The sequence below is a fragment of the Orcinus orca genome, chromosome 1 (genome assembly GCF_937001465.1).
Source record: "Orcinus orca chromosome 1, mOrcOrc1.1, whole genome shotgun sequence".
In the NCBI taxonomy this organism is placed as follows: domain Eukaryota; kingdom Metazoa; phylum Chordata; class Mammalia; order Artiodactyla; family Delphinidae; genus Orcinus; species Orcinus orca.
Window position 1 is genome coordinate 24,323,413 of NC_064559.1, and position 17,490 is coordinate 24,340,902.

The 17,490-nt window shown below is 35.9% G+C and overlaps 1 protein-coding gene across 1 annotated transcript in view; it reads left to right on the forward strand.

Moving 5' to 3' along the window:
* Window positions 1–17,490, forward strand: part of CDC73 (cell division cycle 73) — a 92,298-nt gene that overhangs the window by 50,306 nt on the left and 24,502 nt on the right. Inside the window, exon 11 of the mRNA XM_004275835.3 lies at window positions 14,935–14,992. Within this exon, the coding sequence (XP_004275883.1) occupies window positions 14,935–14,992 (58 nt within the window). The remainder of the gene's footprint in view (window positions 1–14,934; window positions 14,993–17,490) is intronic.

Sequence of the window (17,490 nt, forward strand, 5' to 3'; positions counted from 1 at the left end):
TCGTAGACCATTTTTAATCAGTAACGTAGACATCTTCCCCCCTCCCTCCCCCCACCATTTTCTAGGATTTATGTAAATCAGCTGCTGTGGATTGCTTTACTGACACGTGTTGTGATAGCCCACTTCTTTTTCACTCTTGTGCAGTTTCTAGTGTTCTTGAAGGCAGCAAAACTTTATTTTTAATCACTTTTTAATGTCAGCATTTATTTTTTCTTTTTCTTTTTCTTTAAAATTACATGTATGGCGGAATTCAAAATGATGTAATGGATAAAGCACACTTGTACAGGATCTTCTTGGTGGGTAATGAGGTTTTACTAATCATGTTTATTTGTCCTAATATTTCAGGATGGTTTAGTAACTTGCCATCAAGCAAATTTTTCAGTAAACACTAGATATTCACTCTTAAATATTTTGTATGATTAGTCTGTTGGGCACCTTGCTGCTTTTTTTTCTGCAAGTACTGGGGCATTGTCCTTTTTTTTTTTTTTTTAAATAACCTGAATTATCAGTTTTTCCTCTGAGACTTTAGGGACCTTAACTCATAGAAATTTACCATTTTGAAACTTACACTGTATATTTGTAGTCGTATATTTTTCATCCCACCTATCTTCCCCAGTAATGTGTGTTATTTCAAATATAGATTTACATTTTCTCTAATATTAAAAATTTTTTTGTCCTCATTATGTTTTTTAGTATAGCTGATGAAATGTGTTTTGTAGTTTTAGGAATCCTAAGACTTTTTTAAAGGAGTATATGTGATTTTCCTAGAAATGTTAGAAGGAACAGTAAGAGTTTTATAAATGGGAAATGTAAGGCCTAGAGCTTTGACTCTTTCTGGTTAAGTGTGAAGGAGAGAACTAAAACCCAGGTTTCTTGGCATTTAGTCCCTAAGTCCACCCATATTACATGCTCACTACTCTCTTTTTAAAAAAATTAATTTATTGTTTTTTGGCTGCATTGGGCCTTCGTTGCTGCGCACAGGCTTTCTCTAGTTGTGGTGAGCGGGGGCTACTCTTCGTTGCGGTGCGCAGGCTTCTCATTGTGGTGGCTTCTCTTGTTGTGGAGCACGGGCTCTAAGCATGTGGACTTCAGTAGTTGTGGTGCGCAGGCTCAGTAGTTGTGGTGTGCGGGCTCAGTAGTTGTGGTGCACAGACTCAGTAGTTGTGGCTCACGGACTCTAGAGCACAGGCTCAGTAGTTGTGGCGCACGGGCTTAGTTGCTCCACAGAATGTGGGATTTTCCTGGACCAGGGTTCGAACCCTTGTCCCCTGCACTGGCAGGCAGATCCTTAACTGCTACGCCACCAGGGAAGCCCACACTACTCTTTAAAAAAAAAAAAAAAAAAACTACTCTTTTTTTTTAAAAAAAAAATTAGACTTAGGTGGCAGAGTAATGCTTAAGTGCCTACTTAAAATAACTTATTTTATAAAAGTATAAGTGGCTTGTAGTAGATCATTATTTCTCAATAATTCCTGACGTAGGATTTGACTATGCAACTAGCAGCAGTGACTAAATTCATGTTGTGTGCTAAGCCTACTTGAGCTGTTATATAAATGACTTTTTTTCTCATAATTGTTTATTATTGTAATACCCATTTTAAAGATGAGGAACCAGTGTTTAGAGTTGTAAACTAATTATCCCAAATATCAGATGATTAGTGATGAGAAAGAGTCCAGCTGGGAATTAAAGCAAGATTAATAAGTCCTTATCCTCTCTTCTTAACTATTATGCTGCATGGCACTGCTGGAGAAATTGTGGGACTTTTTTCCTGTTACTAGCACAGCATACCCAGAGATCATTCATAGCAGTATAAATGGATGTTTGTATTTTTGCTTTAATCACTTGATCAGCAAATACATATCTGATCAACTACTGTGTGCCAACATTTGCAATTAGGCACAGCTTATTAAATGTTAGAGATACAAAGATGTTTTAGTTACATTCCCTGCCCTTTCTCCAGGAAGGATAAAGCAATTATTTGTGGCTGTTCTTTTGATTGGACTCTTTTTTGATGCCCACTGGATTTCTTATGGATCTTGATTATTAAGAGAACTCCATAGGTAACCTGCTGGTTAGTGGTTCCCTGCAGTATTAGGTGCAGTATTAGGCCCCTGAATTCCCAGTGGACTATTGTCTCAACTGTGCTTGTGATGGGAAAGTGTTTACACAGCAAAGGAGACTCCTGAAAGCTAATGAAAGGGTACCTGTGTACTGAATCAGAATTTACTTTAAACTTATAGGTACAACTGCATCCTGTTTCTTATGTTTAAGTTAAGCTGGTTAGGAACTTTACAGAAAAACAGCAGACGTGAGATAAAAGTTCCTTTAGTGACTTTTTCTAGCAACCTGCATGTTTCCAGCCAAGAGAAATGGTAAAAATCGTATGACAGGCAAGCTTGTAGAAGTTCTTCCTTTAGTCTGATTTCTTTTAACATCTGATTTCTATGGTTAAACTTTCTCAGTAAATGTGACAGATTTCTTTGTCAGACTCAGCAAACTGGCAGCTATTTTGTTAAGTTTTATAGTTATAGATGTCTTGTAATTTTTACTTGCATAGGTCTGTTTTTTAATTTTAGAACACATCCCTGGTGGGAAAATAGATGGATATTACTATTATATATGCATTATGGCCAGCATTGTCCAGGCTCATTTTAGGATTTTCCTGGGCATGTCTAGAATATCCCCTAAGGAGCCAGAATTTAAAGGCAGGATTTGCTATGCCTCCTAACTCTTAGTTTCTACTGGGTACAGAAATAATTATTACTTTTTTATTCATGTTGTTAATAGTATCTGAGTGATTATTACATGATCAATCAGGTACAGATTTGTTCAATATGTAATAGGAAAGTCAAGTATTATACTATTCATGTATCTATATAAATTCAACTAAATGTCCTTGGTAAAAAGAACAAGGGAGAAAGGGTTGTGGGGAGAACACTTCAACCATGGTGGGTGATTTCTGTTCACTGAGAATGAGCTAATAGCCTTGAGTAATGTGAGGAGGGGAACATAAATCTGGTTTTCCCTACATTAGTCTCCATTCCTGTTTGTGCTTTAGTCTGACTCTTTAGCCCCTAAATGCAAGCCATTTATTTCACCTGAAGAACTAGCTATCTTTTTCCAGTGCTGGAGAAAAACCTTAATGTTTTGGATTAGGTGTAATTTCCAACGTACTACTCTGAAAAATTCCATTTGACACAGTTATTTAGATACCAATTTTAATTTTATTGAGATCAATCAGCAATTTTGCGTAGCAGTGTTTGCTTGGAGTTTATATCTCTTGACTGTTTTGACTCAAAATCAGATGACATCTTTTTCATTGCATAAAGGATTTGGACAAATAGCATATTTTTGACTATTTAATATTAGTAGTTTTCCATTTTTGAAAAAAAAATTATTGTGTTTATTAAGAATGTGGCATTTTCCTTTGAAGTTAATATAAGATTTATGAACCAGTTTTGCTTTTCTTTGAACTCAAAGCAGGAATTAGCTGATTGCAAATTAGCAATCTCAGAATGACCACAAGTGTCAGTGTTTGCCTGCCTTACTCTTTCCTTCAGTTTTCACAAACTTGTGCTGCAGTTTCTCATATTGTTTAAGAATTTCTTTAGACTTGAAAGCAGAGCTAAATTTAAAGTCTCTTTCAAAACTAACTGTAGACACCTTTATCTGGTTTGATTCATACAAACTGTTAATGATCCTAAGGGAAAATGTAAGCATCTAAAATCAGCAGTAATTTGGCAAGTACTTTAATAGTAAAGGCAGGGACTTCGCTGTGGTTCAGTGGTTAAGAATCCGCCTGCCAATGCAGGGGACTTGGGTTCAAGCCCTGGTCTGGGAAGATCCCACGTGCTGTGGAGCAACTAAGCCCGTGCGCCACAGCTACTGAGCCTGCGCTCTAGAGCCCGCAAGCCACAACTACTGAGCCCACGTGCCACAACTACTGAAGCCCGTGCGCCTAGGGCCCGTGCTCCGCAACAAGAGAAGCCACGGTGATGAGAAGCCTGTGCACTGCAACGAAGAGCAGCCCCTGCTCGCCGCAACTAGAGGAAGCCCGCGTGCAGCAATGAAGACCCAACGCAGCCAATAAATTAATTAATTTAAAAAAAAATAGTAAAGGCACACTTCAGAGATATTTGGGGTTCAATTCCAGACCACTGTAATAAGTGAAATCGCAATAAAGTGAGTCACATGCATTTTGTTTCCCAGTGCATAGAAAAGTTATGTTTACAGTATACTTTGTGCAATAATAGCATTATGTCTAAAAAAAATAATGTACATATCTTAATTTAAAAATGCTAAAACCATGATCTGACAACATGGGGTTGCCATAAACCTTCAATTTGTAAAAAAATGTATCTGCAAAGTGCAATAAAACGAGGTATGCCTTTTTGCTTGTATATTCTTTGGGTTTTTTTTGTTTTTTTACGGTACGCAGGCCCCTTCCGCCGCGGAGCACAGGCTCTGGACGCGGAGGCCCAGGGGCCATGGCCCACGGGCCCAGCCGCTCTGCGGCATGTGGGATCCTCCCAGACCGGGGCACGAACCCGTGTCCCCTGCATCAGCAGGCAGACTCTCAACCACTGTGCCACCAGGGAAGCCCCTGTTCTTTGGTTTCTCAGTAGCATAGCTGTTTCTTTTTAGCACGAATCAACTAGAATCTTTCAGTTGTTGTTTGACACACATGGAATAGTCTTAGAGGTTAGAACTGGGGTTATCAATGAAGGCAGTACTGGGCTTGATACTACTTTTCTAGGAGGTGTTCTGGAAGTTTACGAGGGAAGGTGTGTTTGGCTGACAAAATAATTGAAGGGCATTTAGTGAGTGTGGCCAGGGAAGGTAGTCTATAGTGTGGGAGACAATCTTTGAAAACAGCAAGGCCTTCTGAGTGTCTCAGAGAGTGTGTGTGTGTGTGTGTGTGTGTGTGTGTGTGTGTGTGTGTGTTCTTTAAATGAATCTAAAGCATAATTGTAATACAGAGTATATTGCTAGGATATTGGTTTCCATTAAAAATTTTACATACATAGGTTAATGTTACCTGTGCATTTAATTTTAAATTGTTAGAGGGGTCAGTGTAAAATATTTCTTACATAGAGTTGTGAAGCCTACTAGGTCTGCACCTTTAAATTGTTTCAGGCGTCTTACTCCTGACTCCCTGCTCCCCAGCACATGAGTATTTAAAAATATTAACACTATTAATTCATTACAAAGTGTGACCATTTGTAAATTCAGGTAGATATAATATGTTAGAACTTACAAGTGCACTAAAACTTCACAAAGAAGCATAGTTACTCAAATATAAATTATTAATATTGAAAAATGCTTCTTATTTAATAGCTTTAGTAGATAAGGAACGAATGCAAAAGACAGAAGTAACTAAATAGAATGTTTTCCCCAAAGGGCCTCTTTGAGATGACCTGGGAACATTGAGTATACTTGATTCTAAATTCATGTACGTAACGTAGCTGTCTTCAGAATGATTGTTTATGGTCTGGTTGGCAATAGGGACTTTAGTATAAAGAAACTTTGCAAAGTTTTCAAAACTTTGCAAAAGAGACAGGCAAAGGTTATAGGATTAGGAAGGGGAAAGGGTTGACTTTAGGGTTTGATTTCTTCCCCTCCCTAATTTCTTAGAGGATGCCCAACGGATTCACTTACTTTCAGCAAATACATTAAGCATATACACAAATTACAGGAGCATATGAGATACTGCATCATTAGCTTCCTTTTTTTCAAGAGATTTCTAGACTTGATGGGTACACAAATCATTATAAAGGTGGCACAGATAACTAGAAGTAAATGTTATATAGTTATTTACAGTTTTTCCCTTCAGGTAGAGTTTGTCTTGTACAATTCACTGTGGTCTCACTCAGTTTCACTGCTTTGATACTTTTGATCTTCCCAATTGGAGTTGGTTTTTTGTTTTTGTTTTTTTTTTTTTTGGAGTTGGTTTTTTTAAAAAAAATAAATATTTTATTTTATTTATTTTTGGCTGCATGGGGTCTTTGTTGCTGCGCGTGGGCTCCCTCTAGTTGTGGCGAGCAGAGGTTATTCTTCGTTGCGGTGCACGGGCTTCTTATTGCGGTGGCTTCTCTTGTGGAGCACAGGCTCTATGCACGCGGGCTTCAGTAGTTGTGGCATATGGGCTCAGTAGTTGTGGCTCGCGGGGCTCTAGAGCACAGGCTCAGTAGTTGTGGTACATGGGTTTAGTTGCTCCGAGGCATGTCGGATCTTCCCGGACCAGGGCACGAACTGTGTCCCCCTGCATTGGCAGGCGGATTCTTAACCACTGTGCCACCAGGGAAGCCCTGTAGTTGGTTTTATGTTACATTTTTATCTGTTTAATTTTTATGTATTTCTAATATTTTATCCCCTTTTAATAAATAAAAAGAGGGCTCACAGATAATACAGTTCCTGAGTTTTAGTGAACTAAAATTTTAAAAATGAAAATTTATATATTTCTGTTTGTACCCTCCATTTTTTTAGTGTCTCCCTGATTACTTATTAATTAACATATTGAGTATGTTTCTTTTTCATAAATATCCTCATAGTAGACTTTGAGTTTTATCTGTATTTCCTCTGTAACTTTTCACAGAATTTGTATTTATTAACATCTCTGGAATTTATAATGTTTCACGACATTTCAGTTGCCTGTCTCAGTATGTGTGATTTCAGATAGTTAAGTATGTACAGGTCTCTGTTTTATTTTAGCTTCCTCAGTCAGTTTCTTGAATCATTAAATGGTAAAACATTGAATATTTTCTTTTAAAGCTTACAATATTGTTATTTCCCTTTCTACCTGTATTGCCAGTAGCTATAATCTTTGGTTCCCAAAACAATGAAATTAATATAATTCCAAACGTGTAACCTTTGATAGAGGGAGCTGGTCAGGAGAATATTATTTATTCACACGAAACAAAAGAAGAGCAAATTTATAAACTATAGAGCAAAATTATGAGCTGTATGCGTTTGAAGAAACATTGAATTATGTCTTCAAACTTAATCAGTTAATTGGACCCTTCGGGTTGTACTGTAATGGCATTGTTCCTATTGAAAAGGTATTACTTACATTAGAATAATGGAATTTCAGAGCAGAATTGGACCTTTGAGGTCATCTAAAAATCTAGTTTCCTCATTTTACAGGCAAGGTAACTAAGACCCTGAGAGGTTGTGATTTTTCTCAAAGATCTACTCTTAATGTGGCAGGGCCAAAGCTAGAACCTAGAGCTCAAGACTTGTAAATCAAGCTTTTTTTTTTTTTTGCACTGATTTATTCTGTCTCTAGTTAACATCAGTGTATTTGTTTTTAGTCCATGGATCCATAAGCTACACAAATGAGCCTGTGGACCTTCTACCTTACCCGTATCCCTCTGCCACTTATAAAAACAATTCTGCCAGTTTTAAGTGAGAACGATAATGCTTTTATTAAAACTCAGTGAGAAAGAATTGTTCATTTGTACCAGAAAGTATGTGATCATTATAGACTTTGGTGTTAAAGGAGATCAGTGCACATGCTTTGGTTTGTTTCTAATTGCAGTGCTGTGATTAACATTTCATCTACATTCATGTGGATGTAATTTTTTAATCTACAGATAAACAATTTTTAAAAACCTGACATTTTCCCAGTATGAAAGAATACCTCTTTAAAGATTTTGTGTTCTGTCTCACTCTCGTTTCCTCTCTTTTGATCCAAATTTTTATTGCTGTATTAGTTTGGGTTCTCCAGAGGAACAATCAATAGGATAGATAGATCGATCATAAGGAATTGGCACATGTGCTTAGGGAGACTAAAAAGTCCCAGAATTTACAGTCATCAGGCTGGTGACCCAGGGAAGCTGATGGGATGGTATAGCTTCAGTCTGAGCCTGAAGGACTGAGAGCCAGGAGGGCCGCTGGTGTAAGCTCCCGTCTGAGGCTGAGGCAGGAGAATACCCATGTCCCAGCTTGACCACTGCCAGGCAGAGTGAATTCTCTTTTATTTTGCCTTTTTGTTCTGTTCAGCCCTTCAGTGGATTGGATGAGTCCCATCTCCTTTGGGGAGGGCAATCTCCTTTATTCAGTCTGCTGATTGAAATGTTAATCTTATCTAGAAACATCTTCACAGACACATCCAGAATAATATTATAACCAAATGTCTGGGATATTAATTCCTTATCAAATAAATGATTTGCAAGTATTTCCTCCCATTCTTTGGGTTGACTTCTCACTCTGTTGATAGTGTCCTTTGATGCATAAAAGCTTTTAATTTTGATGAAGTCCAGTTTATCTTTTTCTTTTGTTTCCTGTACTTTTTGGTATCATATCCGTGAAACTGATGTCAAATCTAATGTCATGACGCTTTTACTCTTTGATTTTTTCTATAAGTCTTAAAGTTTCAGCTCTTAAATTTAGGCTTCTGATCCATTTTGAGTTAATTTTTGTATATGATGTAAGATAATGGTCCAACTTCATTCTTTTGCATGTGCATATCCAGTTTTCCCAGCATCATTTGTTGAAAAGACTGTCCTTTCCCCATTGCATGGACTTAGCACTTTTCATGTATGTGAAAGTTTATTTCTGGGCTGTCTTATTCCATTGGTGTATAGGTCTGTCTTTATGCCCTACTACAGTGTTTTGATTACTGTACCTCTGTAGTAAGGTTTGAAATCTGGAAGTTTTAGTCCTCCAACTTTTTTCTTTTTCAAAATTAGTTTGCCTCCTTGGGGTTCCTTGAGATTCTGTATAAATTCTAGGATGAGTTTTTCTTTCTGCAAAAACACCTTTGGGATTTTGACAGGGATTGTGTTAAATCTGTAGATTGCATTGGGTAGTATTGAAATCTTAATATAGTTAATTCTAGCAGTCCATGAACATAGATGTCTTTCCATTTATTTATGGCTTTAATTTCTTTCAGCAACACTTTGTAATTTGCAGTGTACAAGTTTTTTTGCTTCTTGGTTAAATTTATTCTGGAGTATTTGATTTTTTAAAAGCCATTACAAATGGGGTTGTTTCCTTCGTTTCTTTTTTAGATTGCTCGTTGGTAGTGTATAGAAGCGCAGTGGGTTTTTGTGTGTTGATTTTGCGCCCTGCAGTTTTGCTGAAATAGTTGATTAATTGTGGTAGGGCATCTGTTCCCTGCACAACCTCCCCACCCTGGGAATCTTTAGGTTTCTACATATACATCTTGTCATCTGCAAAGAGATACTTTTATCAATTCCTTTCAGATTTTGGATGTCTTTTATTTCTTTTTTTGACTAATGGCTCTGGCTAGAACTTCAGGTACTACGTTGAGTAGAAGTGGGGAAGGTGGACATCTTGTTCCTGATCTTAGGGGAAAAGGTTTCAGTCTTTCATCATTGTGTATGGTGTTAACCGTGGATTTTTCATATATATACACACATATATATATAGCCTTTATGATGTTGAGGAAGTTTCCTTCTGTTCCTGGTTTGTTGAGGGGTTTTAATTTTTAAATCATGGAAGAATGTTGACTTTTGTCAAATGCTTTTTCTGCATTAATTGAGATGATCATGAAGTTTTATCATGAGCTTATTTTCCCTTCGTTCTGTTGGTGTGATTTATTACACTGATTGAGTTCCATATGTTGAGCCATCCTTGTATTCCAGGAATAAATCCCATTTGGTCATGGCGTATAATCTTTTCAGTATGCTGCTGAATTTGGTTTGCTAGTTCTTTTCTTATCTTTGTATAGAGAATGTCTCTTTATGGAAAGAAGATGGTTTAACAGTTATTAGTCTCTCTTTATTTTGGGCAGTGAGCTGGACACACAGACATACATATACACTTACAGACAAATACACACATACACACTTACAGACAAATACACATATATGCACATTATGAATAATTAAATACATATGTAATTATATTTCTAATTTTTCAACTTCTCTTCATTTATTCAGTCACTGGCTTCCTCCGTTAGATTGCCAATCTCATAAGGGCAGGGACCACGTGGCTTCTGTTTATACTGCTGCATTCCCAGTTTCTTGTTTGGTACTTGATGCTCTCGGTGAAAGTATGTGGAATGAATAAATAAATTTTGTTTCAGTAATCTTCTGTGATATTTTTACCATCTTCATTTAACAGATTAAAGCAGTTTAACCAGTATAACACTAGTGAATCAGTAATGCTAAGGTATGGATTTGTTTTAATTAATTACTTAATGTATATTTATTAAGCATATATACCATGCATCAGGCTCTCTATAACAGGCATTGGACATGTGATGGACAGTCCCTGACCTCAAGTAATTGATGGTCTGGTTGTAAGAAGTAGACAAGTAGTTATATAGCATAATGAGAAATTTGATAGAGGTATCAAATCTATATATTTAACAGGCATACCTCGTTTTATTATACTACGTGCTTTGCTTTTTTTTTTTTTTAAATAAATTGAAGGTGTGGCAACCCTCCTTGTCAGAGGATGGCTAGCATTTTTAAACAATAAAGTTTTTTTTAATTAAGGCATGTACATTTTTTAAAGTCATAATGCTATTGCACACTTAATAGACTACAGTATAGTGTCAACATAACTTTTATATGCACTGGGACACCAAAAAATTTTGTGACTCACTTTATTGTGATATTAGTTTACTGCAGTAGTATGGAACCAAACCTGCAGTATCTCTGAGATATGCCTGTATAGATATACTATACTATATTTTAGAAATGTGTCAGCTATTTTCTGTATTGGCAAACATTGTATACATATGCCCCCAGGTTATGACAAGTCTACTTAAAATTTGTGTTGAAGTGTTTTGTTCCTGAAACCTTTAGTGCTTTTCAGCCTCATTGTGATTTGCTCAGAGTTGCAGTTTCCTTTTTGTACATAGTTTTTCCAAAATACTTGAAGACTCACTCAGTGAACTTAAAAATTCAGTTGCTGAAAGAAAAAAATCCTGATACTTGAGAATTCTGAATATCAAATCCAGATTTCATGGGAATGAGTTACTTTTTACAAAGAAAAAACATGCAACTGTAAATTAGTATTTGTTTACTTTTTAAAACATATTACTTTTCCTCTCATAAGTACAGTAGTCAAAGAGGTAGATTATAAACTCCTAGAATCTGCATATATATTCTGTATGTTTTTCTCATTAAGCAATTTCAGTATTTCATTAAGTTTCATATAAATAGCAATTTTCAAAATTAAATATAGTATATTTTGCATACTGATACTTGTAACAAATATTCTTTCTTATGATATTTTATATTATGGTTTTATTTTCTACTTGTTTAAACAGCAAATACCACTGTTCTGTCTCCCAATACCAGAAGATTTTAGGTTATCTCATTTGCTAAAAGAAGGCAAGGAAGGACTGTAAACAGTTTACTTTGTTTTTGTCTTGTTACATTTTGCAAATATGATTCTATCACTATTTCCCCCATCCCTTTTTATCAGTTACTTCTTTTCCAGAATGCCTCAAGTCTTAGTGAAATTGTAATGATTCTGACTTTTTAAGAGAAAGCAGGTTTTCCTCTCCAGTTGGCACAACTTGTCAGCTCTTTTAGTTGTTTTTGTGCTGTTACTTTTCTTTTCCCAGCTGAGTAGTATTTTCCCCCCAATCCAGATATCTTTAAAAATATAGAACTGTCGGTTTACTCCATGATACTGCCAATTATTATTTGTTTCTTAATATATGCCAGATATACCACTATGTAGCCTTTGAAAAACTATTTCACCTCTGTCTCTTCATCTTTAGAGTAAAGGGTGCTGGGATTGGACTATATGGTTTCTGAGGTCCTTTATGCAATGACTTATACAAATTTATTTCAAAATAATGCAGGTCAGAGTAGAATGAGCTTTTAGCTCTTAGTATTGGCTAGGGCGTCCTAGAAATGGCCATGAACTAACGACGTGATTAGTGAAGGTCTCCCGGTTTTCATTCCAGGAGCCCACAGCCTACTGAAGTGTCATAGCTGTGTATGATTGTGTGCGTTTGAGCTTATTTGTGTGTGTTTACTTCAGAATTAAGCGAAGTTATACCATAGTGACTTTTGGCAACTCAGAATTTTCAGTGAATCTGAGAAAACAAAATTAGATAACACTCTTCTGGTTGCAATTAACAGATTCTGCTCAACTAGTTAAGACAAAAATTGTTTGTGTGGGGTGCATAGAATGAGATGAGGGATTTTAATGGCTCTTAGAATCAAGAAGGGTTAGCAGGAGAATAGGTCTTACAGGCCAGATATTATGAGGGATATTGTATTCCATGTGTTTTCTTGTATGCTGGTAATGTTGCAAGAAGGGGGACCCCTTCCAGGGCCCGAGAGTGGGCTCTTGTCTAACACTTGGAAATGAATTGTCTGAGGAGACACGCGTGCTGACAAAGCAAGAGACTTTATTGGGAAGGGGCGTCCTGGCGGAGAGCAGGAGGGTAAGGTGACCCAGGAGGACTGCTCTCCCACGTGGCTTGCAGTTTCAGGCTTTATGGTGATGGGATTAGTTTCCAGGTTGTCTCTGGCCAATCATTCTGACACAGGGTCCTTTCTAGTGGCACGTGGAACCGCTCAGCCAAGATGGATTCCAGTGAGGAGGATTCTGGGAGGTTGGTAGGACATGTGGACTGGCATCTCTGTCCTTTTGACCTTTCCCATATTCTTCCGGTTGGTGGTGTCTTGTTAGTTCCGTGTTCCTTACAGGATCTTCTGTCATAAAATAACTCATGTAGATTGTTACTGTCCTTGCCTGGCCAGGGTGGGTGGTTTCAGTCAGTGTTTTCCCTAACAGTAACTTCATTATGTCCTTCTGCAGATGGGTTTTCTCCATGGGTCAAAAGACACGGTTATCTGTAATTTTAGACTTAACCTCCTTATAGCCTTGTGACTGGCGAGCTCCAATTTATAAAACACATATCAAAGAAGAACTCTCAGTAGACCTAGCCCAGGACATATGTCTTGCCCAGTGACCAGGAACCAGGGGATTATTGCCAAAAGGAATGATTTGGAACGGGAAGGGGTCATCAAGCAAAGATTGCTTACTTGGTAAACATAAAATGCCCATTATTGATATTTAAAGGGGTCTAGTTTTGAAGACAGAAATACTTAAGGGTAATAATTTGTAATGGAAAAGACTTTTCTTTTCCATTCTAGTGCTGTATTCTAGTGATTTTGATCTAAGTCTACTCTATTCAGGTGAAGAGGGCTTTGATTTGGATTCAACCAGCCTTATAGTCAAATGCAGACAGAAAGAGGTCTCCATATGTGTGTGCTCATTGTTCTTCCTGTCTCATTTCCTTTATTTTTCTTCCTTCTCTGTGTACTTAAACCATACCCAGTGAGTCTGTATTTACATATAAGGATTTAAAAGTAATATGGTTAAAGCTTAATCTTGTTATTTTATTATGTAATGTCTAGTTAATTTCTATTTAATGATTATCCCTTGGCTTCTGATTTTTAAAAGTCTAGACTCAGTTCAATATGACACACATTTGTTGACTGTTCTAGGTACTAGATTTACAAAGAGGAGTAAAAGCCGTTGTGTCCCCTAACATGAACTTAGAGAAAAATATAAATCAGAAATTTCAGCATGTTAAATGAAGTTAAATGTTTAATATGCTCTCCACCTTAATAATAACTCACTTTCTTTACATTTAAAATTTTACTTGAATATAATTTACTTGTAGTGTAATGACCATATCATTATTAAGCTTGACAAATTTTCACAAACTTAACACATCCATGAAACCAGCATCCAGAGTGACTCAGTTTCAACCACACAATGTATAACTAAATGCATAACAGTGAAAATATTGGAAAAGGATGTTCTGCTGTCTTCGGGTACCTTTTTTCCCCAAAAAGTTTTTGCTAGTTGCCTCTGCTGCTATTATTTTTTGCAGTAAAGAATGGTTTCTTTGGCTTTTTAACTGAATGCCAGGAATCCCACCGAATTCCAAGTGAAATACATTCTCTGTGTTGGTACTAATTTTTATAATCATTAAAAAAAAAAAAGATGCTTTGGGATAGCTTATCATTCCAAATGATTTTACCATTCCAAATTTTTGAAGAAAATGTAATATGATTAAAATTAACATTGTTTAGCAGGACTTCTTTAGAAATGTTTCTGTGGTTGTAGTAGTGATTTTTATTATTATGGATTTATGTAACTTCCATGATATTTATCAAATTTCCTTCACTTGAATACAACTAGAATAAAATCTCCATGAGTTACTAGTTGTTTTTGAAATTTACACTTGTAGCTTTCTATAAAGAAAAATGGTTTAATGAAGAATTTAGTGTGAATATGATTGAAACTATTGCACTAAATATATAGATAACTTTTGAAGTATCTTAAGCATTTCAGAGGCATTTATTCTTGAGTATATAATTGATGTACTTCAATACATAGCATATTTCCTTGTATATATTACATGCTTAGTAATTAGTTGAGATTTGTTATTCAGTTTTTAAGATATTTTCAACTACTCTTAAATGTAACAAATCTCATCTTTATAAATGGATTATTTCCCCTGAATATTTTAAAACGCATTTAATTTGAAATATTTGCATTTTTTTAAATGAACTCAAGGTAACACTTTCATCTTTCACATGTGAGATTATGTATCATTTATTCATTTTGAGACTCTTTAAGGGAAAAAAAGATTGACTTGATTTTTAAACTGGTAACGACATTTCTGAGAATATTATAATTGCCAGCAATTAAGCAAATCATTGAGTATTTGAAAAATACTGCCTACTTACAATAACTACTGAATGGTAACAATTTAAATATATTCCCACTAAAGATTTCTCTTACTACTTCACAACCAATAGCATAAAAGATAAGGGGAGGTTTTCCTTTTTTTTTGTTTTTTTTTTTGTTTTTTTTTTTAGTGGAGTGACTGAGAGAGATATGGAATTTCTTTGCAGTAATTAAATGAAAGTGTTTATCATGCAAAGGAACTTTAACATACCCATTTTTATTCTTTTAAAGGAGGGTGCCTCGGCCCGTAAGACGCAGACTCCTGCAGCACAGCCGGTACCAAGACCAGGTAAAAATATAAAACTTTTTGATTTTTTCTATAATCATGACAGTGAAAAATTTTGATAATGTATAATGCTTTGAAGGAATTGAAATTTTATGTAAAATACTTCAAAACTAGTATAAGAACATTTACTTGAGTAAATAGGTATAGTTGAAGAGTTAAAGAAAATTTTCAAGAAAAGGTTTTTAAGATTTTAAAAACATGTTTTGAAAAGCTATTTATTATGTACCCATTCCCCCATCAAGTCCTTGTTTGAATTCCATGATAGTATGGTGGATGTGATTTTTGTTTTTTCCTACAGAAGCATAGAACCATAATTTTAATAGACTGATAAGCAGCTTTGATGTTTAGATTTTCAGATATCTGTGTTATTGAGCATATTAGGTTCCATAATCATTTTTTAAAATATGTATGTTAATAAGCAAGGGTAGTATTGAAGTTACTGGGTTGGCCAAAAAGTTTGTTCGGGTTTTTGTAACATCTTATGGAAGAAACTGAACGAACTTTTTGGCAACCCAGTATGTTAGCAGTATTTTCTTTTCCTCTTCCTAGTACCTAAAAAGATTGATCTTTATAAATGCTTGTAGAAATGAACGCTATATTCATTTTAGGTGTTTTGGGTTTGATTTTAGTGTTCATTTGTTTTATTTTTACATTTAGCATAGTATCAGTGCTGTTAAAAGTGGCTATGAAGAAAATGAAAAGAATTGAAAATGCACAGTCAGGAATTTGACTGGGTGATCTTCCTTTTCAGTTTGCTAGTGTCAGTAGTGCAGATTTGTATATCTTTTTATTCATAGTACATTCGCACATAGGCTAATTCTAAAATTATGTAGATTACAGGTATTCAAATTTCTGGAAGCACTTTAAAAGCATGATGTTAAGAGGTTTATATTGGGATGGTTTTGTAGGCTCTTTCACTGTGTCTTGGATCCATAAACCTGGGTCTTGACATGACTAGTATTTACTTTTTTTTTAAATGACGGGTTTGTTTGAAATCTTTGTTAAATTTGGAGCACATTGGATGTAATTTCTTTCAGATGACAGGACCATGGCATTATTTTTCAGTAGAGAAGACCATACCAAAAGCTGTTAATGAGAATATAAGGAAGAGCAATTAAATTTAATAAATATTATTTGAATGCCTTCCATGTACTCAGTGCCAGAAACTAGGAGAAGCTAAAGGAGCTCTTTTCAGGAATGAAGAAAAAAGTCAAGGAAATAAGAATGGGCAGACTGAATTGGACCCAAGGAATATAGCCTGCAAAGTAGAGGAATATTGTGAAGGCAGTTGAATGATAGATACAGAATTATTTGTTTTCCCTTGGAAGGGGGGGATGGCAGGCTGTAGTTGGTCAGTCTAAAGAAGATCACATGAGAAATTCAGAAATGGTATAAAAAGGAAGAAATCACCACCTGAGGATTCTAACTCTGTTTTGTGCTGTGTGATAAATAACTGTCTCCATTTCACATTTTCTCAAAATCATTAGGCAGACAAAGGAAAGGGGTAGGGGTGGCACTAATACCTGAGTAAACCCGTTTGTTCAAATGTGCCATGTAATAAAGCAAAGGGAGCTGGGTTCTACCAGCTAGTTAGTTATGTGGTCCTGGGGAAGGTCACATGTGAGGTAAGGAGCTGTGGGTCTTTTCAGCTCCTAATATTCCATCTTTCTTTTTCGATTGTTCTGCCATGGTGATTAAAATGGTTGAAATTAATCTTATCTAATGTCTCATAACAAATACTCTGACGCCCATCCATGTGAGGTCTCCTCTTCTTTTACTCACTGATTGATTCCCATAGGTCCACAATCCCTACCCACCATTCCAAAAGCAGTGATTTATTATTTTATAAGTTTTTAATGCTCATTTGTCAGTAAGACCTGACTTGAGTGGGTGTTAGCAGTTTGTCATCTTTGTCTTGATCAGTGAATTTTTGTTTTGCAGATTGTTAAATGTATTTGCTTATTGGGTGATGCCCAATTTTGAAGGCGTATTGTGCAATATATGGCATGTTCACCTGGATTATCTTTTTAAAATTGAAAAATAAAAGAAAACCACACAAAACATTTCTGGCAATGTAACGTTATACATGAGACAGCATAGATCTATACTGTTATTTGTTAGGTAGAGTTTGAATTATTTGGAAATAGGGGACTGAACTACCTATTCTTTTTTCCTTCAGTGAAGGAACTCAAGGATGGTGTTCCTTTTTTTTTTTTTTTTTTTGGCTGTGCTGCAAGGCATGTGGGATTTTAGTTCCCTGACCAAGGATTGAACCCGCACCCCCTGTATTGGAAGGCGGATTCTTAACCACGGGACCACCAGGGAAGTCCCATGGTGTTCCATTTTTGATCATTTTTTCTTATTTATTCTTTCATCAAATATTTATTTAGCACTAATTGTGCCAGGCAAGTCCCTGGGTCAATTTAATATTTTAAAGTGTTTACAATTATTCCCAACTTCTAAACATTCATTTAGGGAATATAACTAACAAGAGGCACATG